The sequence below is a fragment of the Lagopus muta genome, chromosome 11 (assembly GCF_023343835.1).
Source record: "Lagopus muta isolate bLagMut1 chromosome 11, bLagMut1 primary, whole genome shotgun sequence".
Taxonomy (NCBI): domain Eukaryota; kingdom Metazoa; phylum Chordata; class Aves; order Galliformes; family Phasianidae; genus Lagopus; species Lagopus muta.
Window position 1 is genome coordinate 10900205 of NC_064443.1, and position 25349 is coordinate 10925553.

The 25349-nt window shown below is 43.2% G+C and overlaps 1 protein-coding gene across 16 annotated transcripts in view; it reads left to right on the forward strand.

Moving 5' to 3' along the window:
- The window catches only part of SLC6A6 (solute carrier family 6 member 6), a 93832-nt gene that overhangs the window by 40842 nt on the left and 27641 nt on the right, over positions 1-25349 (forward strand). For 3 of the 16 annotated variants that reach the window (XM_048957655.1, XM_048957653.1, XM_048957650.1), the window contains exons 2-7: positions 2486-2521; positions 4955-5020; positions 9590-9646; positions 20922-21161; positions 21813-21947; positions 24121-24355. In XM_048957655.1, coding sequence (XP_048813612.1) covers positions 4966-5020; positions 9590-9646; positions 20922-21161; positions 21813-21947; positions 24121-24355 — 722 coding nt within the window. In that variant the 5' untranslated portion in view covers positions 2486-2521; positions 4955-4965. Of the gene's footprint in view, positions 1-300; positions 381-2485; positions 2522-4954; positions 5021-9589; positions 9647-16199; positions 16282-20921; positions 21162-21812; positions 21948-24120; positions 24356-25349 lie in introns of those variants that run through there. The other 13 variants (XM_048957658.1, XM_048957656.1, XM_048957651.1 and 10 more) reach the window with 9 other exon arrangements.

The window sequence follows — 25349 nt, forward strand, 5'->3', positions numbered from 1 at the left end:
GTGTCCTGGAGGATGTCATTGTTGCCTTGGTTAGGCTGACACTGGAAACTTTATTTTTGGCACTTTCAGAGATAGCATCTTTGTGTTTCTCTTCCTTTTCTCTGCTTTGCATGTGTTTTTTCTCTTCTCCCCATTTGCCTGCATCTCACCTTCTCTTTTCCTTCTCCTTCTCACCTGCTTTGCGTTGCTTTGAGGCAGCACCCACTGGAGGGCGACAGACACCTGTCCCCGTGCTGCCCCGCGTGGGAAGGGAGCGGACCCCACAGCCCGGGGGACAAAAGGCCGCTTCTCGCTGTCATTTATTAACCCGCATCTTTTATGTGTGGTGCCAGGGGTGTTTGGTGCCACACTTTGCAAAAAGCGGGAGCTGACATTGGGAGGTACTGGGAAGGTGGCTGTGTGCTTGGGGTGCTGGGTGAAATAGCCTGGGGCTTTGTCTGTAGGGATTTTGGTCTAGAGTTCAGCAGAAATTCGGAATAATTCAGATGCTGCTGTTTGGTTTTATTTTACTGTGCTGCAGCTGAGAGCGGGATGTTGTTGGCAGTGACTAATTTGTAGCTTTTGGGGGGGTTGCTTGGTTGTTTCTTACATGGCAGAGGTGAAATGTATGGGCTGTGGCAGGAGGCTTTGGTGCATTTTAAATCCTGCATGGGAAAAGGTGCAGCATTGCTGGGGAAGAAAGGAAGGCACTTTGAGTTAGCTTGCTTTTTCTACACAGAGCTTGTGGAAGCCCTGTGCCTGAGCACAGCTGTTTGTAAAGCCTCAGGGATGGATTTGTCCTACAGGTGATCATTGCAGATATTTCAGTGAGTTTCCTCTTAAACCAATACTGTGCAGAACCAAGACTGAGCTACATCTTGGTGGTCTCTAGCCAAGTCCTGTTGGCTGAATGTCTCCAAAGAAACCCTCAGGCACAAGCCTTTAAACAGGCTGCTGTGTCTCTCAGGCAGTGTTGTCCACAGTACTTACCTGAACACTCCTGTTATTGGAATTTTGTCCCTTCTTGCTATTCCAGTACCCTTGGTTTGGATAGAAACTGCCTGTTCCATCAGAAGAGGTATCTCTTTGCACTGGTGCCCTACCCAGGCATTTAGTCACGTTCTGAAAAGCTTATGCTCATTTGTTTCTTTTAAATTTAACCATATTACAACACATGAGAATGGATGGGAAAGCAGTAGTAGTTAAGGCCTTTTGCAGGTAATGCTTGTTTGATTGCTCATACTAATAAACTGTGGATCATTGAAGAAGTGCAGTTTTGAATAGATTAACTGCTGGGATTAGTGCATTTGACTTCTCATCATTGACTTCACTCCTGTGAAGGGGGGGTGCTTGCAGGGCTGAGTCCTCATTTGGAAGAGAAGCATGAGGATGAAAATTCAGTGATTTAACAATTGTTGAATTTCTCCCATAAATGCATACTTACTTGAATCCTCAGCTGTTGTAATGCCATGGATTTAATTGATTTGTGCTAGCTGAGTATCATCCCAAGGCATGTAAACTCTAGGCGATACTCTTTAAATTACTTACAGAATAGCTAATATTGATATAAGATAATGTGGTAGAAATTAAATGAGGGTTGCCATTGTGCATTGTTCTTCCCTTCCCCCTGAGACAGCCGTTGGAAGGTCTACCATGCTGCCAGGCTGTGATTCTGGAACCGTGTCTGGTGTCCTACAGCATCTGCTGCATTTCTGTCAGCCTCGTTTTTGTGTGCACGTCCAGATTCACACAAACAAAAAGCAGATCGGTACCGACTCTAAGCCCAAGAGCATCCACAAATCTTCCCAGCTTGGCTGCTGGAAGGGGAGAGTGAATCAAATCTGCAGCCAGCTGGAGGTGGGAAGCAGCAGGCAGATGGCATGCGGCTATGTGAGGGTGGCTGGTAAAAGCCATGTGCTCCTGGGCATGCTCATTCATTTCAGCAGTTACTGGATTTCCTGTTGTGGTTCTTTGTTGCCCAGCCCAGAGGAGTGCCTTTGGCTGCAGGACGTGGGTCTGAGTGCAGCTGGTGCTTGAGTACTGGTGTGGAGAAACGATGATGCTGTGCCAGAGTGCAGCAGTAGCACCCAGGGTTGGGGTGTGGGGTAGGTGGGCTGCACACAGGTAGGAAAGCAGTCTGTATGTAGAACCATGGGTGTTGGTCAGCTAAAATGTTAAAAGCTCCCTCTTTTTTTTTTTTTTGCTTCAGATCATGTGGCATTTGCATTTTATTTCACTGCTGCAGTGTAGTTCCCTTACTCTTGAAACTGATCTAGGCAAATTTTCTGCAGTGTTTTCCATTAAATGAAAGAGATGAGAAACAATCTGATTTGACATTGTTACTACCTTCAGTGCCTTGATGTTCTGCAAAACTAAGCTCACACAGAAGAAATTTAGAAAACTCTATGCATGCTGATGTTATAACGTGCCTGACTTGTCTTCCTGGACCCTTTTTTTTTTCCTTTAAAATATTTTTTTTGCTTTTTCTTTTTTTATTTCCAAACAGGAAGAGAAAATCCACTCCGGAGAGACTTTTCTTCATGTAAGTGTTATTTATGCTTGTTTATAAAATTACAAAAGGCTTATAAAGATGATTAAAACGTTCCAATTCTGAACATTCACCATCTGTTCATAGAAACCAACTGTAGAGCATGTAAAGATAGGCTGTAGTTGTGCTGCAATAATGCTCAGCAACTGTTACCTTAAATCTATCTGTGCTGTTCTTCTGTGCATATCACTGCAGAATGTGGAAACTCTGCAGACATTTAAGTAGCATGGCTGTGAAGTTGGTGTGTAAATCCTGAATCCAATATTACAGTGGTAGTGGAGATGGATGGGTGAGAACTCATTTTTAGCACCTCGGAGTCCCCGACCCCAAACCCCATGACAAGAATCGGCTTCTCCACCTTGGATTCTACAAAATCCAAGTTGTGTCTGTAGAGCCGTTTGTTTGCGTGCACGTGTACCAGCGTGTGCATGTCTCTGTGTGAGGAAGAGAGAGTGTGTGTATGTGTATTTGGCCTCAAATAGCACATATAAGTATTTCAGGCCTTTCTACAACCTGTGGTGATACCCATTAAAGTCAGACTAAAATGCCACTGTTGATTGGTGAATACTGTTGCAAATGTTTTGTGAAAGCATTTGGCTCCAGACTGGACCCTGGGTCTGGAAGAACCCAGTACAGTATTCTTCATGGGGCAAAGAAAGCTGCATGTCATAAAAATTAAACAGTTTTCTCCACGCCATGTAGCGATTTGGTTTCCTTGCAGATGTCTGATTTGAAAACTCTGAGTAGCCTAGTAAGCTCTGCTCTGGTATTTCTTCCTAGTAAATAAATCTGATTAAACGTTTTAAGGGGCTGCATAGATGAAGAGTCTCATTGCTTAATGCAAAATTAGCTTAGCAAGGAAAATGACTGCATTGTTCCCAATGCAGGGCCCGCTTTGCATAACCCCAAAGCATGTACTGTGTCAAGTGGCATGGCAAGCCCACGAGCGCTCACATCGGGCTGATTTCCCATAAATGAACATTTTTTTGGAAAAATAACATATATCTCTGAATTGCAGCACTCCATTTATGCTTGCATAGCAACTGCTGGTTAATATGTAGCAAAACGCGGTGTGGTAACAAATGTTTTTTTGCTATTGTTGAGCTGGAATGTTAGCTCAGCTTCTAGATAAAAGTGGCTTGCGCAAGGCGCCCTGATAGCCCATGGTTTCTGTGGCTTGTATGGTAGTTCCGTAGGCAACCGCGGTCTGCTTCCCTCCCTTGCTTCCCTTCATTTTCCATGTCAGAGAGGTGGGGTGGGGTAAAGGCAGAGCCGGCGGCCCTTTGAACCCAACAAAGCACAAGTGTGCGGCCCGCTGCCAGTCAAGCATCTGCAGCAAGCACTCTTTGTTCCAGTTGTGTTTGTAGGAGAAAAGTTGTAAGGCGCTTTAATTAATAGCTTTGAACAGTAAGTGTTCTTTGGCTGGTTTTATGGATATCATAGGGCCACCTTCCTGGAAAAAATAAAGTCCATAGTAAGAGGAAGGAACCCCCAGAAAGAACTAAGGAATCATCCTTTCTTATAGCTTGAATCCTAACTCAGACTAGTTCAGGGGGCTGTGTGTTTGTCAAGGTACATGATCATTTTTTTAAAGGCAACGGAGATTTATTATTATCATTAAGATTAGTATTTCATTGTAGTGTAGGAAATTAAAATCTGTACGTGTTTTCCAGAGATTTTATGCGGGGAAAAAAATAAAGAAAGGGAAAACAAAACAAAACAAAAAAAACCCCGAACTAACAAAAACCACCTTTAAAAAAAGAAGCTCCCAACCAGAGAACCCAAACAGATGAACCCTACAGAAGTGGCTGTATGGTGCCTGGAAACTGCATGGAATGAGTGTGCAGCCCCATGCAGCACAAGTCTGAAGAGTTTTCTCTGGACATGGCAATATAATAAATAATCAGGAGCCTCCTAAGTCCAATACATATGCTCCAAAATGAATGAGCAATGAAAGGTTTGTGGTCCATAGGCCATTTGTGGTGCAACCTTCCATCACCTGCTGTGGCTTTTCAACAGCTAACGGCAAGCTTTAAGCATCAGAGCCTCTCTCTTCTGGTTCTGTGCATGAAATATTATGACTTTGACTCAATAACTCTACTTGTGCCTGTCTGTGCATCGGCTCCCTTTAGCTTCTTCAACTGTGTGGGCTTCTGAAAGAGTTTAAACCCCAGGGACGGGCCTAGCGAGGCTGTTGCAAGATGGTGGCCCTGATGGGCAGCCACGCTCCTCCGAGCCCAGTCAGATGGGGCCAACTCCTGAGGTGCCAAATGCACCGTGGGGGGTCAGCCCACAAGTCAGTCGCTATGACAGAAAGGACTTTTTGTGCCAATAACCAGCCTTGTGTAGTGGTAATGATAAGAGAGGGACCATCTTATTGTAGTCACTTTGCGACAAATACTACCACAATTCATTACTTTCCATCAGTGCCTCATCCTATGGAGGAATCACCACTGCCCATCTACATTGAGGAGGGGACAGAAGTCCCGATTGGTGAGTGCAGTTGGGATGGGATCTTTTTAAGGGGGGGTATAATGGTACTTGGGGTTTATATTCCTCACGTTTGTGTATACCCATTTGTCTTTGAAAAATTCTAAGGCTTGTTGCAAATGTTTTGTTTTTATTTTCTCAATGCAAGTGTATTTTAGAGCTCCTGAGAATTGATAAATACGACAAAGTGTTGGTTCCCATCCAATCATAAGACAAAGCATGTGATTTATGCAGCAACTTCCATGCAGATGTCTTAACACAACATTGAGGATGGTCACAAATATCGGAAGAGGTAGTGCCCACATCAGCCTTTGACCTCAGCATTGAGATATTCAGAACATTTCAGAATATTCTGCCAGTTGGGTCAGCAGTTTCTGTCTTGCTCACACTGTCCTACCTGCAGACCGACATTGCACATCCTGCTGAAAAACCAGGAGAAGAGTTAGGGAGGTTTGCCATTACCTGTGCTGCACATCAGAGTGCTGCACACCCCCACGTCTGAGCTCTGGTGCAGATGTATCATCACTACATGTATACCTAGGTTCAGTTTTGTTCTCATTTTATTGTGTGGTATTAGTGGATTTTTTTGTTTATTTCTTTGTTATTTGTTGGTTGTTTTTTGTTTTTTGTTTTAAAAAAAAAAGCAGTCTTTCATATAATCCATTAAGAAAGATATTAAAAGATCAGTAAGTTGGTCTGTGGTGATCTGTTTGGACTATAGAAGGCTGAGACTACATCATTTCCCAGAGCCACTTATTCTTGGATGCATTCAGTAAGTGTGCCTTGGCTACCACCTGCAGAATCTGTTCTGTTGAGCAGTTGTGTCTCTTCAAATAACTTTTTCTTACTGTACATCCTGAATGTTTCCATCCCTACACTTAAGCAATTGCTCCTTGTCCTGCTGTCTTTTGAGCTAGATTAATTATGTGCCTCTACACATAGTACTTTGAAGGTATTTATAGGTGGATCACAGCCCAGGAGTCTTCTTATTTATAGACCGTATTAATTTATCTCTCTTACTCTCTCCTTAGATCATTCTTTGTTGCCCTTTTGGTGTTTTCTTCACTTTTTCTATCTCCTTGATAATCTGTGGAGGCTGAACAGTTCAGACTGTATATCCAATGCAGTTGTTCTGACATGGCAGCATGCTTTAGATTTCTGTATCGCTCCTTCATATCTACAGATCCAAAAATAGCCTAGCTTTGCCCCTTCTCCTGCATCATTCAGAAGCACCACATATAGAAGCTGAATTACATGGCTAATCTTACCTGCAGTCACCTTTAGGTCTTTCTTGGGTTCACAGCAATGTCACTGCTCTCCTGAGATGTAGGGCTTTTTATTAGCAGCAAAGCCCCATCCCATTTCATGCCACTTGGTTATTTTACCTCAGATTGATTTAAGACATTATTCCTACGTATTGATATTAACGCTCTGGGATTTTTTCATTTTAAAAAGAAGTTGTTTCTGTTCTATGATCTATAGAGCAAAGAAATACTAACAATTTTGTAATTTACTACCTATCACATCTGTCTTCTGCAGATTACCCTGGGATCCTTTTCCATTTCCATCATTCCTGTTTGCATACTTTCCCCTAGTTTTTCTTCTAGTTATAAAAATTCATCAAGTAAAAATGGACAGGTCTAGCTCTCTCCTTTCCTTCATGCTGTATGTTTTCTTCTTGTTAAACAGCTGAGATGTTGTTGCTGTGTTCCTTCTGTGTACGCTATGATGTGGCCTTTCCACATCACAATTAACTTTTTTCTCACCTCCTCTGGGATTGCAGTCAGCTGAACAACACCTGTCCCCTCTGGCAGAACCATCTGGTAGAACCCCTATGGTTGAACCATAAAGCTAAGTCCTGGACCTCGATACTGTCAGCTTGTCTGCCTCGCTGCACTGAGGAAATGCTGATTACTGAGGTGTTGGTGTCTGCACAAGGAAAAAACAGTAAGGTTGATGAATGACAAAACCAACCAACCAAGAAAAAAAAAAACAACAACCAAAAAACCAAAAAAATCCTGAAAAACATTCCTGAAGGTGGAAAGCTGTTAGGAAGATGTTTATTCAGTGCTTCCATGAGGGAAATTTGTTGGTTCAGGATCTGTGATGCGGCAATAGGCTGTGAAGTGCCCAGATTGGGGTGGGAGGTGCATCATTTCTATTTTAAATACATATCTGGACTGTCAGCAGCTCAAGTTGTAGTTGAGGGAGAATGATTGGAAAAAAATAAATGATGCAGAAATGAGAGGAAGCCACAAGCTCTGGGTTTGGAGTTTGAACACCTGGCATGGGTTGGAGCTTTTGTAATAATTGCATGCAGTATAAACTAGGAAGCTAGTCAAGCTAGGAAGTCAGCTGCAGAAGTCTGCTCTGGCTTTGGGCCTCAGTTGTGGTCCTGCTTTCCGTTCAGATTGCTGGAGTCATCCAGGTTCAGGGTATCTATTCACACCTGTGTAGATCAGAATAGGACCTAAAAGAAGCCAGAAAAGGGCAGGCTGCAGAAAAAGAACACACAGTGCAGTTGTTAAAACTAGTTAGCACAATTGTCACTTTTAAAGCATTTGTTTGGAGAACTTAGATCATTTCCTCATCTAAAACACATTTTGGATAGTATACAACATGCTATACTGTCCCAAGCCTGACCAATAGTTGTAGAGTGCTTTGTAACTTCTGTATTTATGAAAAAAATGGAGAAATCAGTCATTTCCGAGTCTAAATTTAACAACCCTAATTATTTCAAGCAATTTAAAAAGGAACATAAATCTCACTTGTTTATTACAGCTGCTTCATGAAAACAGCAGCCAAAAATAATAGCTTATAATGAAAATCCAGCTAACGCTTCATGAAATAACCAACAAAATATCTGCTATATGGGATCTGGCCAAAGGCAGCATTTCATTCTCTGGAAGGAGGATGTTTGCACTGAGGAGAAGGTGGTTATTACCTTAAACCTTTTTTATCTCCTTGTGTGAAATGGAGGTATCAGCATCTCAGCATAGATGAATAAGTCTTCAAACTGGAAGAAGGTCTGAGCTCTGCACACCTTCTGCATACTTTTAGTTTCTCAAGTACATTCCTAGAGGAAGGTAGGTAAGCTAGGTGCAAACAAACACCCCACTAGAAGATAAGTTGAGTTCAGAAGATTTTAGGTGAAGGAATAGGCAGAGCTGACTGTTGTTCATCATGGCTGGTTAATAGTGGGAAATGGTTTCAAACTAGAAGAGGAGAGGTTTATAAGGAGTTGCTATAAGGAAGGTTTTTACAGTACAGCCACTTAGGCACTGGCACAGGCTGCCCAGAGAGGTGGTGGTGCCCCATCCCTGCAGACAGCCAAGGTCAGGCTGGATGGGCTCTGAGCACCTGATGGAGCTGTGGGTGTCCCTGTTCATTGCAGGGGGGTTGGACCAGATGGCCTTTAAGAGTTCCTTCCAACTCAAACGATTCTATGGTTCTTAGGTTCTATGGTTGATAAAGGAAAAAAAAAACAAAACCCAAAACCACCACCACCACCAAAAAAATAAAAAGAAAAAAAAAAAAAAAAAAGGAAAGAAAATATTTGTACTGGCAGTTGCTGTATTTGAGCCACACAGAACATCACTGAGGGAGTAATTGCCTCCTCAGGGATCAGGGAGCAATAGCGCTGTAGGTCGAGATGTTTGTTTATGTTATTCCTTCCAAGTCACATTTTGAGATCTTAGTGTTGTTTAATACTGCCTGTCAAATTAGCTGCAAAGGCACACAAAATCAGAATGTAATTCTCCACTGATTTACTCCAGCAGAGCTTTGTTGATTCCAGCGGCATTGCTATTGCTTTATCACAGTACAGATAGAGTCAGAGCCAGTTCCCCTTGTTCAGGGATCAGTCCTGCTGGCCTTGAACCCTGAGGCATGTCTGCAATAGATCTGAGTCCCTGCGCAGGCAGAATCCCAGCTTCTGATCTTACTGATCTACTTTTGCTAATGAATAGTACTGCCTGAGCAGACTTATTTAAAATGTATACGAGTATTACATAGAACTTGTTGTGTAGGATATTTTCCCCCATTAAATCGTCTCACTGTGATGGAAAACTCCATTAGCACTCTGAAACCATATTCTTCTGGTGGTTCTCAGAGGTCATGGTGTAGCCCAAGATCATTTGAGTGATCTTGATTAGGGAAGAAGAAATTTCTTGTAATCACACGCACTTTCTTGTGCTGCTGCCCAAGTCCCTGCTTTTAAGCATCTCTGATGTCTCATTAGTGGTAAAATCTTTCCTGCATTTCAGACTCACTGAAAGATGCTTTGTTGTTTTCGTGTTATCCCTTGATAAGACAGTTTTGTGTTCTTTTTTTTTTTAAGCAGTCAGCTTAGGAGGTGCAACTTTCTCAGGCAGGGAGAGCGTTCAGCACCTTGAAGACAGCTGGCAGTGTCTCCAGGAGGTTGCCTTCCCTCGTTAAGGGAGAGAACCATTGCTGTCATACACACTTTTGGGTTTGCTCTTTCACGGGGTGCCAGCACGTGGAAAGCTTGATTTTTTTGCCAGGTACCAAGTGCCTTCTGCAAGGTATTGAGTGCCCTCCTGTCCTTTGCAGCCAAAAAAGAATTGATTGCTCTTGGCATCGGGCAAATCTGGACTCAGAAGACCGCAGGTAGTATTCACCAGTTATTTATGTGCTTTTGCATGCCAGAGTTTGTCTGATTTGATTTCCCTAGAATACAAGAGACTTCAGGCATTAATGATGCTTGCCACTAAAACCATTATTTTATATTTTGAAAACAGTGATACAATAATGAGCATGACGATTATTTCATTGCCACAGGGAAATTAGGTTTTGGTTTTTTTTAATCAACTACAGTCCAAGTAACTATTAGCTCTTCAGATTCATTGCGAATGTGTGAGTTATACACCCTGACTGAGCAACATATTGCAATTTATTGTGGCACAGTGGGTTGCAGGACACATTGTGGAAAGCAGTAACTGGCATGCATTGTTCATTTGGGTGTTTTTGTTTGGTTTTCTTCAAGGAATGTGCTTTTAGCCTGACCATAACATGAATATTTTCTGATGTGCTGTCAGTAGGGACTGTTGCTTGTTTTGCACTTGACCTGCAGCTCACTCATTTGTCACTCACAGCACACACCCTCTATATCTGCTTCTTTCTGATGACTTGCGTTGTATACATGCAGTGTCAGAATGTGAAGGCTGAGCTTTCCACTCAGTGTTTTCACTTTTCGCTTTGTGTCAATCCTCTTCTTTCTTTAAATTCTAGTCTTCTTTCTTACCCCAATAGGAAAATTCAGACTCCAGGTTATTAGGAAAAAATTGTTCACCTTGGAGGGGTGAAACACTGGGACAGGTTGCTCAGGGACTGTACAGGCTGCACTCTTGGAGATTTCAGAGCCTGACTGAACAAGGCCAGCTGTTGGCCCTGCTTTGCTAAGAGCCTGCTCCGCACGTCCTCCGGAAGTCCCTACATCCTAATTATTTTATGGCTCTGTTTAGTACCCAGTTCCTGTTCTGATTCAGCCATGCTGATGCACGTGTCATTATCTCCTGCTGAAGGTCAGTGAAGTCACAGAGGTTTTACTCATGGGTGATCAAAGCCAAACCTCCAATGAGGGCAGTAGGTGAAATTCAGGTATCTCCGTGATTAGTTCAAGCAGCCTTGAAGAGAGTTCTGGGGTATCTGGGATTTAGTGGTCACCAAGAGCCCTCGCTCTGCCAGTACGTGCTGCTCTCCTCATGCAGCCAGGGCCACGTGAGGGACTTAACGCCGCACAAAGCATCTGCTTCTCAGCTCAGCGCCTTCCCAGCCCTGCAGCTGTCTGCCAAAGAGCTTGTGGTGTGCAGAGAGCTGTTGGTGAGCTCCAAAGGACAGCAGGTTTCCACGTGTCAATCCATATGCAAGCAAAAGGTGCCCTTTCTCAGAAGAGTGCTGTGGTCCCTGAACTAGATCTTACCTACAATGTGTGACCTGCAGTTGCTTAAAAAAAAGAGAAAAAGAAAAAGGAATATGGGAATAGTTTTGTAGAGTTGCTCTTCCCATACAGCCTACCTGGATAATGTGATTTATTTATCTTTTATTTTTAATCAGCAAGATTCTCTCTCTATTATGCATCCTCCTTAGCTGCTGTAGTGGATTGCTCTTTCCAGTGTGCACAAGGGCCTTGTGCCACACAGAGGCATCCAGCAGCATAACAAACCACACTTGATGAGTAGAACTGAGAACCCTTCTCCATTTCTCCCACAGTACACAGACAACAGATTGCAATTCCTACAACAGTATTTGCATAAAGAATGTGACTGAATCACCTGGCTTTCTGCTCCTCTTAAACTTACCTAGCACAAAACTTACCTAGCACAAAAATCCAGAAAAGTGAACCGGAGGATGTCTTCCTGCTTTCTACTGTCAGTTTACATACGGAGAGTTTATATGGCTCTCTCGGCTGTTTGCCATGCACACATCATTTATGGTGGAACTGCAAACAGTTTCCCACCTGTCTATTTATAGCTCTTTTGCACATGAAAGAAAGTCATGAAAAACAGTTGTTGTCGGGATGAAAACAGCTTTGGATACTACAGGTTAATGTGCCACGTTTGTTGTAAGCATCTTTGCTGATGTGAAATTGCACTAAGAAAGCATTCATCCTCAGTGGTTCAGCTTTATGAACTGTGTCTGAGCTGGTAAACAGGAGTAGGGTAGGTTTACAGTAGTCAAGTTGGGACTATAAAAGCAACATGCAATGAAAGCCATCAGCTGGCTCTGGAAAGATAAGAGCTGGAGAAAACTGCTCAGGTGTTTGTATATTGTTGTGCTCTGTTTGGGGATGCTTACCTGCAAAAGCCAGCAGAAAAGCAAGCACCTGTAGCCCACAGGAGTGACAGTGGTTGCGCTGCAGTATTGTGGCACATTGAGTCAGGTTTGTTCATAGGAAATTCCCTGCAGGGGCCGCAGTGCCAGTGTGAGTTCAGTAGGGCTGTTGTCCCAGAGCTGTGTGGGATCAGGGCGTTGTTTGTGCTTGGTGTGGGCTCAGCACTTTGCAACCCGTGGTATGCAGAAGTGGTTTATAAGTTCTTTTCCCTGGAGAAGTGGAATATTTGTTCGGGTGCTGTCTGCTTTTCATTTCTCTTGACATAAAATTGAACGCAGCTCTCTGAACTGATGTTAAAGATTGCCCATGGCTAAACAGAACTGAAAGTACACCCCTATTGGAAATCAGCCTGAAGCTCATGGTGTTTCGAAGCATGCTGGTTTAGTGGTCAATACAAAGTACTTACTTCAAAGAATAGATGAGGAGTGATCAAAAAGGTGCGGATTTTGATCAGATCGTGTCCTCCAAGAGGCCTGTAGGAAACTGGCCCTGCTTCTGACGTGCCCTACGTGCAGGGGCTGCAGCTGGAAGCTGTGCCAAGGCTGGGCTGGGTTTGCATAAACTGTGCCAGTGTCCAGCCTTGCAGGCAAGCACCTGGCACCAGCTGCACAAAGCAAGCAAACAGCACAGTGTCTGCACAGCTTTACTTTTTCCTTTCTTTTCTTTTTTTCTTTCTTTTTGTGCTTGTTAATAGACCTGTTTTTCAAAATTGAGTTCTCCCTCTGAGCTCGTTCATCAGTGCTGTCACTTCTCCTTTTAGCGTATCCTCAGCAGAAATCCCCTGCTCTCTATTTTGCCCCACCATATCAGTAGCTTCAGATTCATTTCCGCTGCAAAACTTCATGTGTTTCAAGTTTCTGTTCCATTTATTTTTCTGGAAGGGAAGCAAACAACAACAGTATATTAAACCTCAGGGTGATTAGGAAGTGTCATACGGCTGAAGCCCTTGCATGGTGTGCTCACTGCACTGCAGCCCCTCGATTATGGCAGTAAGGGCTGCTGCCCCACCTCAGCCCACACAGACATCTCCTGCTGGGATATAGGCTGTGAGAAGAGAGGACTGTGGGACCTGCTTAAGCAGCTGCCACAGGTGGGCTCAGAGATCTATCCTCAGCTGTTATTGAATTAAGATGAATGGATAGAAACAACGAGAACACAACCTGGTCTTTGTATTGAAGTGTCCTGTGCAGATACGGCACAGGATCTGTGAGCAGATCAAAGCCTTTAATGGCTATGGGAAAGTGGGCTCATTTTTCCAAAAACGTGTGCTCTTACACGTACCCCTTTCCTCCCTGTTTAGGTAGCATACTGAAAAAGTGCAACAGTCTTCAGTTAAGAAAAATCTGACCACCAGCATTTTTACTGGTCAATAAATTAAGGCTAAATTTAGAAGTAGTTGGGAAAACAATAAAAAAACACCAAATCAAAATTTAAAAAAAAAAAAAGGTGAGAATGGAACGATTTATTCCCCAGAATAGTGAAATAATAAATTCATACATTGAATTGTTCATTTTCTTCACTGAATGGGTACTTTATTGTTTCTCCTCCATGCATCGGGGCACTGCTCTGCTGTTGAGGCACGGAGATGGCTCTCAGACATTAATATGCATTGTAAGTGCCTTGCAGATGTGTCACGTACAATCAGTACATCATTAATCACATAGAAAAAATTCAGTAGGCACAGCACACAACACTGACTATTCAAGTTCATAAGCTTTGTGTGCTTTCAGGTTTTTTCTTTTTTTATAGCAGGATGAGAGACATATCTTCATAGTTTTTTGTGTGGTTTATTAGTGGCGATAGAACTTGTTTAATTAACACCAAGACTTACTTGAGAATTGCAGTCTTCCAAGCAACAGAGCTTTTGAATCAAGAACAAGGCACAGAAATGCTTGTTGCTTTAGCTGAAAGTTGAGTAACTGCAGGATGCAGGCTGAAAGGATGAAGATGCTCAGAGCTCATTGAGTCGTCTTTACAATGCCCATCCTGCCTGCAAAGCCATCACCTCGGATACACTTGGATACACTCTTGTGTTTTGTTAAGATCCTTCTCTTAAAGATTAAGGCTTTGAGAGGTGGTATCACGCAGAGAATTAATGTTTTTTCCCTTTGACAACAGGAGAGCTGGTACAGCAGAGAGCTCAGAGGGAGGCAGCAGGGAGCTGGTGCAGCTTTCCATCCTCCTGACAGTCAGGAGCCTGCTTGCTGGTGCATCAGGGGGTATTAAATTAGGTCAGCAGTTGGCTTCAAGTGAACAAAACCAAGCGATCACTGGGTATTTTCCCACATGTAATTACCAGTGCAGAGTGCCAGGGGTGAGCGCTTTCCATTTGTTCTCCCTCCTTCTGCCAAACCTCACATTCATAGACTCCTCCATATTTCTTTTTGTGATTTGAGCTTTCTTCTTTGAGGGGTGGACAGAACAGGAGGAAAGCAGCTCTCTGGTGTGGGATGCTTGGGTTTTGGGCTACAGGAGAGCTGCAGCTTCTGGTTTCCATCTCTCTGAGGCTGGGCAGCATCACCTCTGCCTCAGTCCCAGTCTGTAGGGACTGGATCGTGTTCCCACTGGAACCCATTGGGGTTTGATCTCAGTGGGTCTCCATTCCCCTTCTTTCCTCCCCACACAACAGGAAGGGAGATTTTAGTTTTCTCCCATTGAGTACATCCCCTGGGCTGGTTGTAACTGTTTTATTATTGCATATAAACAAAGTACAGCAAAATGAGCATCTGGAGCATTACATGAAGTTTCTGCTGCTGAAATCTCAGTAAAGATTCCAAATTTTACAACAGCTCTGAGCTGCAAATAAGTACCTATTTGAAGTACTTGAAGAACCTGAATAGAAGCATCGCAGAGAAAAAGAGTATGTGGGAAAAAAGATATCCCTTGTCCAAATCACTACTGATGAAAAAGAAATTGCATTAAGCCTTGGGCTTTCCTTTCAGAATAGACTTCAGCTTTATGAAGGAGTACATTTTACTCCTGGACCATTTTCAGTAGAAGATTTTCCAGTTCAACCTTAGAAAACCAAAAAATGTGTGGTAGTGATAGAAAAAAGAAAAGATGAATAAATGAAAAGGGAGATGGCGAAAGCTGGAGGGAAAACTGAGAAAGAGGAAAGATGAATTGATAGATGATTAAATAAATATGCTTACCCCTTACCCAGGGAAAAACAACCAGGAAGAGAGGAATCCATTAAAGACAAAGAGATTGAGTGAGAGGGAGCTGAGGAACTGCCAGTGTGTGTGCTAAAGTAAGGATATCATTTTTCAGAAGGCACAGATATTTTGTTCGATGAAGGAACTTGGATATGAGTTAAGGACAATAAATGAAGTCAGGTGCTTTTTAGGTACCAGTGTGGCTTCCAGGGATGCCAAGCATGCAGGCTTTTTCTTTTGCAGATCAGGAAGACTTGCACTAAGGCTGTAAGTTTGATCAAGGGGCTGCTTATTTTAATCACATATTGATTGACTCAACCGCAGTGCTGCTTGAGGGGGGGGAAAGCTGTCAGCATCAAAATTTACAGCTTTCCAAGTTCCAAGTAATCCTAGGAAATGAGCCAAACATCATAAATGCGGTTTTATTCGGACCTGGTCCTACTGCTGTTGAATTCAATACCAGCTTTTCCCTGTCTCTCAGCAAGAGCTTGAAGATGCTTATTCAAAGAGCAACTCCTCTGATCCAGCGATCAGGGCAGCTGGTTCTGAAGTAATCGTGAGTATAAATATGAAGCTCAAAGAAAAATACCAACAGATACAGGAAAATTCTGTTTTTAAGGGAGCATTATGTTGATTTCCAAGATATGAAAGAAAAAATTCGTAGAAAAATTCAAGAAATGATGATGTCCAAAGAGGTAATGAGTTTAAGTAGGGTTAGAAAAATTAATTATAATGTGATAAATAGATGTTTTTCAAAAACCACTGAGATAGAAAAGAGAGAGCATTGAGAAGCTCAAGGTACACAGTCTGCACAGGCTGAACTTGGTGGAGGAAGGTCCTTGAAAGCAAAAGCAGTGCATCACGCTGCAAAAATAGTCCCAAAATCATCCGTACAGACATGCAGTCATTCCTCAGGCAGAATTCCCATTAAGGTCAGAGCTACTCTGAGTATATACTTTGCTTTTAGTTTTCTAATGGAAGAAAGAGCTATAAAACAAATATTCAGTTATGATTCTAGTCACAAATTGAGCATACCCAATCCCTATGTAAAGTTTATATGCAGTGACCGAAAGAGAAGTAGCTCCTTTGCTGTGGTTTATGATCTTCAGATACAAGACAAGACATGCACTTTTAGCACACACAAATATTTACAAATGCCTATCTGTGTGTACAGGCAGACTTTGATTTCTGTGTATTCATCGGAGCTTGGAAAACCACTTGTTTGAAGACTTGATTTGTAAGGATTATTGAGTGAGGTAAGCTCCGTGATGAGTTTGTCCTTGGGGCTCCTCCTGGGAGGTGTTACCCTACGTCAGTCTCCTGTCTCTGGCTGTAAGAAGCTTGGAGGGGATCATTACTGTAATCCCAGAGCAGAAATTGAACAGTGTATTTTCAGATGTGTGATCTGGGGGTTGTCTATCCAAAAAAGTCGGTGGTTCAGCAGTAATGTGAGTTGGGTCATTCTGACAACCAGCAGGTTGTGGTGGCCTTCCTCCATGTGCATTGCTAACCATGAGGCCCCTGCCCAGCCTCCCCCTTCCACTACCCCTCATTTTTTTGCATGTTACGAAGGATTACGTTTCAATGCCAGTGTTTTGTAAAGGGTATGGGTTATCTGAGGCACAGGCTGTACGTGCAAAGATATGATAGCTGTATCGTGGCAGATGACCCAGCTCAAGTTAGCTATGAAAGCTCGCTCCTTATGGATAATCTCATAGTATTTTCCAGGGACTGCCATGGAGGTCAGCAGGAGAGCTGGGGTTGTTACAGGGGTATTTCCCATGAGGAAATCCTTGACCCAGGCACACAGGGCAGATGTGTGATTCTCCCGAGGAGCCCCTGAGGTGCTCCTGGCTGTGAAGAGCACAGACATTTGAGATGTGCAAAGACGCCATGCTTGCTCCCTTGTTCTGTTTTTCCACATTTTACCAGCATCAATTTGCTAATCAATAACTTTACCCTCAGTTAATTAGGATTTGTATCAGTGTAGTGAGAGCAGACTCCGGGCCTGGCTCCCCGTGCTGTTGGGTCAGGCTCTGGCTGTTGGGCTGCCCTCAGCCCAGCAGCACACTGCAATGGGCAGGCCTGTCTGCTGCTCTTTATTTATCCCTATTAAGTTCATCAGATGCAGACAGAGCTTCCTGGGGCCATCCAAAGCTTCCTGGAGGGGGTACTCTCCCAGGCAGCCGTGTCTCTTGGAGGCAGACGCGTGTCTCCAGCAGGCAGACATGTGCCTCCAACTTGGATTGCTCCTTTTGGACTATGTGGTTGTAAGAGCATTTTCTTACAAAATATTTCCTTGGGGGATCAGATGGACTTAGATCTCGGATACCATCCCCACTAAGTGATACAGTAAAAATAACCTATTATTCTCTGGTTCTGACCTGGGCGGTGACAACATATTGTTTCAGCATCTCTGTCAGACTGTTTCCCTTAAGAGCCATTTTAACCTCACCCAGTGGGACATAGCTAAAGGAAATGAAACTCCAACCCCATTAAGGAAAAAGACAATGCCTTTCACTAAACAAACTTTATTTTCTTGGCTTTTCTTCGCCAAGGAGAATCGCCCCTACCCCCCACCCTTGCAGCCTTTGTAGGCAGTTCCTGTAATTGGGAATGGCTGGGTGGACACCAATGGTTGGCAGCAGAGGGGGATAAATCCGACATCCCTTGAACGTGACATGGACTGGGACTGCAGTCCCAGGTGGCTGCTTATTGTCAATTCCTATGGTACTGGTCGGCGGTACGTGCCTGCCAGCCACAGCTGCCGGCCCTTGAAACACAATTGGGTTTTAGCAGGACTAGATAAGAGGTACACAGCAAAGCTGGGCCGTTGCTAATTTTGTGCAGGCGTTAGATCACTACTGTACTGTGACCCACTAGCCAGAGCTCGTGACTTGCAACAAAACTGTGGTGGTCTTTTGGCATCAGGTGAAACAGCCATCCCACAAGCAAACATGGGTTTGAGGATTTGCCATTTGCGTGCTAAGAGAGGGATCACTTCTGTCTTCACCCTCTAGCTAAGGCTGATACAAAATTTACACTCAGTAATTACGTTTGTGAGCATATCCATTAATCTGGGGTGTTTTAAGACAAATTACAGGTATCTTCTTAAAATGCAGTCCCGTGCAGTTACAAAGCAGGCATCTGAGAAGGCATCTTTTCACACGTGGTGTGCAGGTAATTATGATGAACCACAGGGCAATCAGCTTGTTCCAGGCAGAGTTAGGGTTACAGATTGAGAAATGCTGCACTTTCTGTGTAACACCGAGTAGCATTTGGGTCAAAGTCAATCTGCAGTGAGGAGGATTAGAGCTGGCAAAAAGTAAGTAAAGAACTCTCTAGTGCAGGATAAAAATTGATCACAAAAAATTGCAGCCCAAGCACAGTTTTTCATCTTAGAGGAGGCTAATATCTGTAGTTCCCCTTGTTTTCTGACTTGCAGGTTCTCAATGTGCCCAGTGCCCTGTTTCAGGATATTTCCAGTACCAGTCCCTGTGGGAAGCAGTTAAGCTCCAGTTTCAAACCTTAATCCTGCAGGGATCTATAAATGTGTGTGTCTCTTTGCCCCATTAAGCAGGTTTATGGCTATCCCAGCAGCTCACCAACAAATTCTGACAAACTAAGGAGTGTCCTAAGCACTAGGTGTGAGTTGTGCTCTTTTGCACACTTTCTTCCTCTGCTGATGGGTGTTTCAGTAACCCCTGTGAAGAACAGCTTCTGTGAGAGCTCTTACAGCCTCCTTTCCTCAGCCCTGAATAGTCTGTCGCCTGATGGTTATGACATTCTCCTGCCAGATGAAAGATATGGATTTGAGCAGCACAGGCAGCAAAAGGAAGTGAAATTAGATTTTCTCCATGCCAGCTTGATGTTCCTTTGCGGGCAACCTCAATCAGCTTGTCAGTGCCTCCTTGAAGAGAAGTGTGTACACCTCCTTTTTGATTTCTCCCACAAGTGATGACTGCAGGGGATGCTCCCAGGTGAAGCCTGTCTGGGGCTGGCAGTAAGGTGCCAGTGTCCCAGGGAGGTGTAGGCTGGTGGATCCCTCTTGGCTGAACCTTGCCCAATACTAGGAGCATGAGTTAGCTGTGAAATAATTCCCCAAAGCAGCTAGGTGCCTGAAGGCTCATGCAGAGCTGGCTTTACAGTTCGCATTTAGTCACTGCACTGCTTTGCCCTGTGCCTTCTCTCTAACAGGAGTCAATAGGAGTTGCTGGAGAGGACCTGGTGTCCAGCCCCATACCCATAGTGGGTGATGGAGATCCACCACTCTGTTGGTAACTTTCTCCTCCTGTGAGCTCTCTCTGCTGTTAACTAAGAGGCATTGCAGTTGCCTGTAACTGCAGTCAGCAGTGGTCTATTTTAAAAACAATAGAAAGTCATAATGATTAGCACTGGGGAGATTAAAGTTCCTTTTTAGATCATGGCCTGATAGGCAACTGCTGTCGCAATAAGTGCTTTGCGAAGCCCACAGATACATCAGTGGGTGAACTGGAGCTGCTGTGATGCTGAAATGTTAGCCTTCTGAATCTTTCCGTGGTGCATGGAAAGATTTACGGGTACAGCGATGCATATCTATCTCAGAATCATGTTCGGATTAAAAACTTCCTGCAGAGCTAATGTCAGCACAGGTTTCAGGTCACTGCTACAAGCTAAATCAGGTTAGAGATCAAAACCAGCAGGCAGGTAGGAGGCTTGCAGCTATCAACTGGGATAATCTGAAGCATGATTTTTTATGACTGCACCTGTAATGACATGTACAAGCAGGGAATGGTTGTGGTCTGGTATAAACTTGCTGGCTTGCCTGGATCCGGTGAAAATTTCACGTGCTTTTCAGCATCAAAATACTATGCAAAAATAGCTGGTCGAATCCAGCTGAAGTCACTTGAGTTATAATGAAGAATGAATTGGCCTTGTATGCCTGAGTTCAGGTTTAACATACAAACTACAAGCTATTCCTACATTATTTTCATTAGGCAATCTGTGTAAAGAGACACTTGTTAGATATAATAATTCTAGCTGTTATTATTTACTCAGCCTCTGACTTTTGTCTTTTACAAATTAAATATGTAAATCGTAAAGTAGGCAACTTGAATATGGTTTGAGTTTTGCATCAGGTGACTCATGCCACTGGATTTTTAATTAACTAAGAAGCCATCATTTTTGGCAAATTGTTCAGTTGCTGCATAGGTGTGATAATTGAATCTAGAGGTTTGTTTTTGTCCATTTATTGATGCCGAGGGAAAACAGCACAGTTATGAAAATGGAATCAGTTGCAAAGGTTTGTTCAGTTCCTGCAGGCTGATTGGGACAAATGACTTTCCATTCCAGTTTTTATGAATATAGAGTTTTCTGAAAGCTTTACAGCACTACAGGGAAAGGAAATTGCAGGCAATAAATGATGCAGGATGGTTTGTGATATTGGGAAATAGAGGTTTTATCTGAAAATGTGAGAGGTACTGTTCTGCTCTATTTCACTTTTTTGAGCAGGAATCAGATGCAGTGATTTGTACCTTATTACGGACATGGAAGCAGCTTGAGAACATTTGCCTGTATTGCAGACAGAATCTATGGTGCAGTCAAAGCTCAGTGCAGCCATTTGCTGTGCAGCTTTGCTGCACTGTTGTCTGTGGCCAGCAGGTAGGCAGTGGTGTCAAGCTTTCGCTGTCCCCGGCATTGCAAGGACAGCAAGGAGGTGGCCACAGAGTCCCACAGTGGTTTGTTTATTTGTCTTGGTCAGTGCAGGCAGCAGGTGTATGTATCTCCATACCTCAGTCTGATAAATAACACTGTATTTTGTGGAACCGAGTTTGAGTAAACAGCTCTTGCAGCATTAGACAGCCCTACCTGTCGAGACTTTTTAATGAACCCAGTGTATTTGTTTTTTTCTATGTAGAAAGCAGAAACATGGCAACAAAGGAAAAGCTTCAGTGCTTGAAAGATTTCCACAAGGACATCCTCAAACCTTCCCCCGGCAAGAGCCCGGGGACGCGGCCTGAGGATGAGGCAGAAGGAAAGCCGCCCCAGAGGGAGAAGTGGGCGAGCAAGATTGACTTTCTGCTGTCCGTGGCTGGGGGATTTATTGGCTTAGGCAATGTCTGGCGGTTCCCGTATCTCTGCTACAAAAACGGCGGAGGTGAGTATTTATTTCCTGCTCGTGAATCAGTCTCTCTGCCTCACTCTTGCTCTTTTCAGTGCCTTCTTCCCATTTTTAAAGAGAGTCATTCAGCATCTGTTTTCTGCCTTTTTTACCAGTCTTTGGGAGAGACTGTTTTATTACTTAATAGATTTTGTTAAAACTTATGGAAAACCAACAACAGTTTGAGTTTCTTATGCTGAATCCTTTGTACTCTTTTGTTCTGCTACTATTGAGTCTGACTCTGATATGCTGTTATCATAGACTCGTATTCTGTTATACAGTGCAAACAGTTACACAAGCTAAGGAGTGACTCAGTGTTAATAATCAGACTAAACATCAAACAATGGTTTCTGTTGGATTTCAGAGTGAGAGCATTCTGAGTCACGTGAAATTGTTGTGTGCCTAACCCCATTGTTATTGCAGATTTTCTTCTACAGAAGGTAAGACAGTGCCCTTCCATTTGCATGCACCCATTGCACTTGCAGTATATGAATATGAGCAAAAATACCTCTGAATTAAAATTGTTGAATACTGACATTAAAGTATCAAATATGTTTCTTTGTTTATATATGTCTGTTAATAATTTTTAAACTATTCTGTGTAGTCACTCATTTATCTCCATTTTATGCTATTATATTTTCTCCACAGGTGCATTTCTTATTCCTTATTTCATTTTCCTGTTTGGGGGAGGTCTTCCCGTTTTTTTCCTGGAGGTGGTGCTAGGACAGTATACCTCTGAAGGTGGAATTACATGCTGGGAAAAGATCTGCCCTATTTTCACTGGTTAGTACCTCTAATTGTCCCTTACTGCTTGAAGACACCTCTGCAAATCAGAAAGAGCAATGCAGTTCCCCTTGTGTCCATTCATTCAGCTATTTGCTCTGGTAATTGACGATACAATGTTGGTTCCTGGAAAGGTAGAAGTCGGAGAGTCTGAAGGACAAAGCGTTGTATTGATTTTGATGCAATCATCTTGTTAACTGGCAGAACTGCCAGTAAGCGAGAAACAGATTGCATATTTTGCCTCAAAAAGGCAACGGCACGTTTTATTCACTGGTACAGACAACGTGTTGTTTTGGAAAGCGAGCGCCTTTTACATGCCCTTTTGCAAAAACATCTTCAAAATATTATTCTGGTCTGGAAGTCAAAACGCTTTGGCCGTGTGAGAGCTTATCACTGGCGTCATTCGTCTCTTACTGATAACACCAAAACCTGCATGGCATTTTGTGCAGGATTCAGAGACAGGACTCTTAAGACTCATAACAGAGGTTGTCCTGGCAAACAGTCGTCTCCTGTTATTCAAGGGCTTTTGCTGGCAAATGAAGAATCATTCAGCACTCGCAGGAATTATATGAACGCTACTCTGAAAGTTAAGTAGAATGAAAAACAAAGGGCAGGCTAGCAGAATTACTGAGGGTGCTGCCTTATGTGTAGATTCCCCTCTGCAGCCTAACAACACAGGTAGAATTATGAGGAATAATTGCATTAAATAGTGGGACACTGTTCCCAGTTACATTTGGAAAGAACAGGTATTTCTCACTGACATGTCTCTAGCTCTGCCACTGCTGCTGTTACAGACATCCCCCAGCCCTTACATCACTCCATGCATCAGGGAGGACTTTCTGTAGGGCTTACTCTCCCACCTAATACTCAGAACGCTACTGAGCTTGATGTACAGTGCTGCTTTAGCTCCATTATTTTCTTTTTCTTCTTCTTCTTCTTCCTCCTCCTCCTCCTCCTCCTCCCACTTCCATGAAACCTTTTCTCCATAGGAGGAAGAATGAATGTTCCTAGCTTAAATAGCAATCTCCCAGGCACCCATAACAAGAAACTGTTGCTCTAGAAATATGGCTAGCTGTATATCCTGAGTGAAGTGCAGCTGTGTGGAATAAATAGCTCTTGCTCTGATTGCTTTCACCTAGCATAAAGATGATCTCTGCTAATAGTGACTGCTGTTAGAATAAGGTTTGAAACTACAAACATGAGGTAGATACCCAGCTGTTCTGATAGCCACTAGGATGTTGTTAAAGGGACCTTCATTGGCCTTTCATCCTCTTTTGGGAGTCTGCTCTAAGTTTTTGTAAATGAACTCTTTTTGTTCCCTGTCATTCCTAAGTGCCAAACCTCACTCCTGTTGTTCAATATGCTAATACTACAGTATAGTCTATATACTGAAAAATTTTCAGAAAATGAGGCTTCTTAGAGTCCTTTCACTTTGTATTTACAAAAATAGTGATTGCTTCTGACTTGACATGTAGTATGGATCTGCCAGCAGGGCTTAACTGCCAAGGTAAGAGAGATAGCAGCTTCAGGAGAACAGTTGTGGTATTTAATTAAATCCACCGGAACAGCATTCCACCACCTCCCTGAGTTGTATGGCACTCGGCCTTATCTGCCTATGACCCTGCTTTTAAAAACAAACAGGGAACATTTTTTATCGTCAAATATTGATAGCAAAGTTAAACATTGATCTAATTAAGCATAACAGCTACAAATATCGTGCTTCTTTTGCACAAGTGAAATTGGGGCAGAAACAGCAGCTTTCAGTTTGATAACTCTGGAATTTTCCTTTCTAACTCATTCAAGAGTTGCCTTTTTTTTGCATTTATACGGAGCTGAGCCAGTTGATTGTGTAGCTTTCAAATAAATGAAGTGTGATGCTTTAACTTTCTTGTAATAAGGCCCCTGTAAAATTGGGTAGATTCCCTGCATCTCTTCCCCTTCAATCTCAGCAAGCCGTAGCTTGAAGTTCAGCCCTGAGTGCCAGTAGAAGTCAAAGACAGTGGCCAATGCTTATGTGTGAGTTCACTTTCCAGCAGCAATGTGGGAGAGAGGGATACGAGTCCATAGTGCAGCAGGAACTGCAGTAGCAACAGGTCTTTGACCTCACAAGGCACCCTAGCAAGGACCGCGTATCACATCTGTGCCTATTTCCTTTCTCTTCCCCTCTCACCAGGAATTGGTTATGCTTCCATAGTGATTGTGTCCCTTCTGAACGTGTACTACATTGTGATCCTGGCCTGGGGACTCTACTACCTGTTCCAGTCGTTCCAGAGCGTCCTGCCGTGGGCACACTGCCACCAGAAGTGGAACACACCGACCTGTGTGGAAGACACTCTCAGGAAGAACAAAACCCTCTGGATATCACTGAATGCCACTAACTTCACCTCTCCTGTCACAGAGTTCTGGGAGTAAGTACTCCATCTTCATGGCACCTTTGGGATGCTGTGGGGGATGCCAAGGGTCATGCCTGAGATTTTGCAGAAGTTTAATGGGGAGTGCTAGATAGGAGAAGAGAATTAGGCTAGATATTGCTCATTTGGCAGACCGGTAAGTCTGGGAGTAGTGGAGGAAGTTAGATGTATAACCACACTCCGCTAGAGAGTGTGGGGAGCCCTAACAGGCCAGTGCAATTTCTAGTTTGGAGGAAATTCTGTTTGGTTCTTCTCTGGGCTTTTCCAAATTCAGCAAGAGAATAGAAACAAGTCACTTCAGATGTCCTGGCGGCAGGGATTTAAAACAGAAGCAGTGACAAATCACCACCTCTGTGGTTGCCTCTTCCCTTGCTGTTGTCATCTGCAGTGCACTTCATGAAACTACAATGTATATCGCTTTGACAAAGACGCGAGGCGTGACCTCATCAGTAAAACTGACAGAGGTGTTGTCCCGTATTGTAGGTTTCTCTGGTCATCTTTGTTCCATCATTTACTTCTGCAGTCCTTGAGGAGTTCTGTTCTACTTGATGCCTGGATTTTGTCAGGCTTAAGCTTCTTATTTCCATTTCTCTGTTATTTTTCAAGTTCAAAATTATATTGCATAACTTATTTCTGAGCAGGCACAACCTCAAATCTCTGAGTGTTTATACAGTTGTCAAAACATAGCAGCAGAGGAAGACACCTGTAGGGAAACTTAAATCCAAAGGATCTATATATAGCTTAGGAAGAAAATCATTCTTTTTTCTTGGCTTGATGCGATAATCGATTAGCAGTAGAATAAGTTTCTGATCCAGCTTATCTTTCAGCATGTTTAAATTCTGTTTGGTTCCCTGATGAACTTGTACCTACTTCTCTATTTTTAAAAGGAAGCTTCGGCCAATACCCCCAGCGGGAATTATGTTCATGCCAAATGTATCTGGCATGCATTAGGTTTACAAAAAATGCTATTACGAGCTGTGCTAAAATTTGT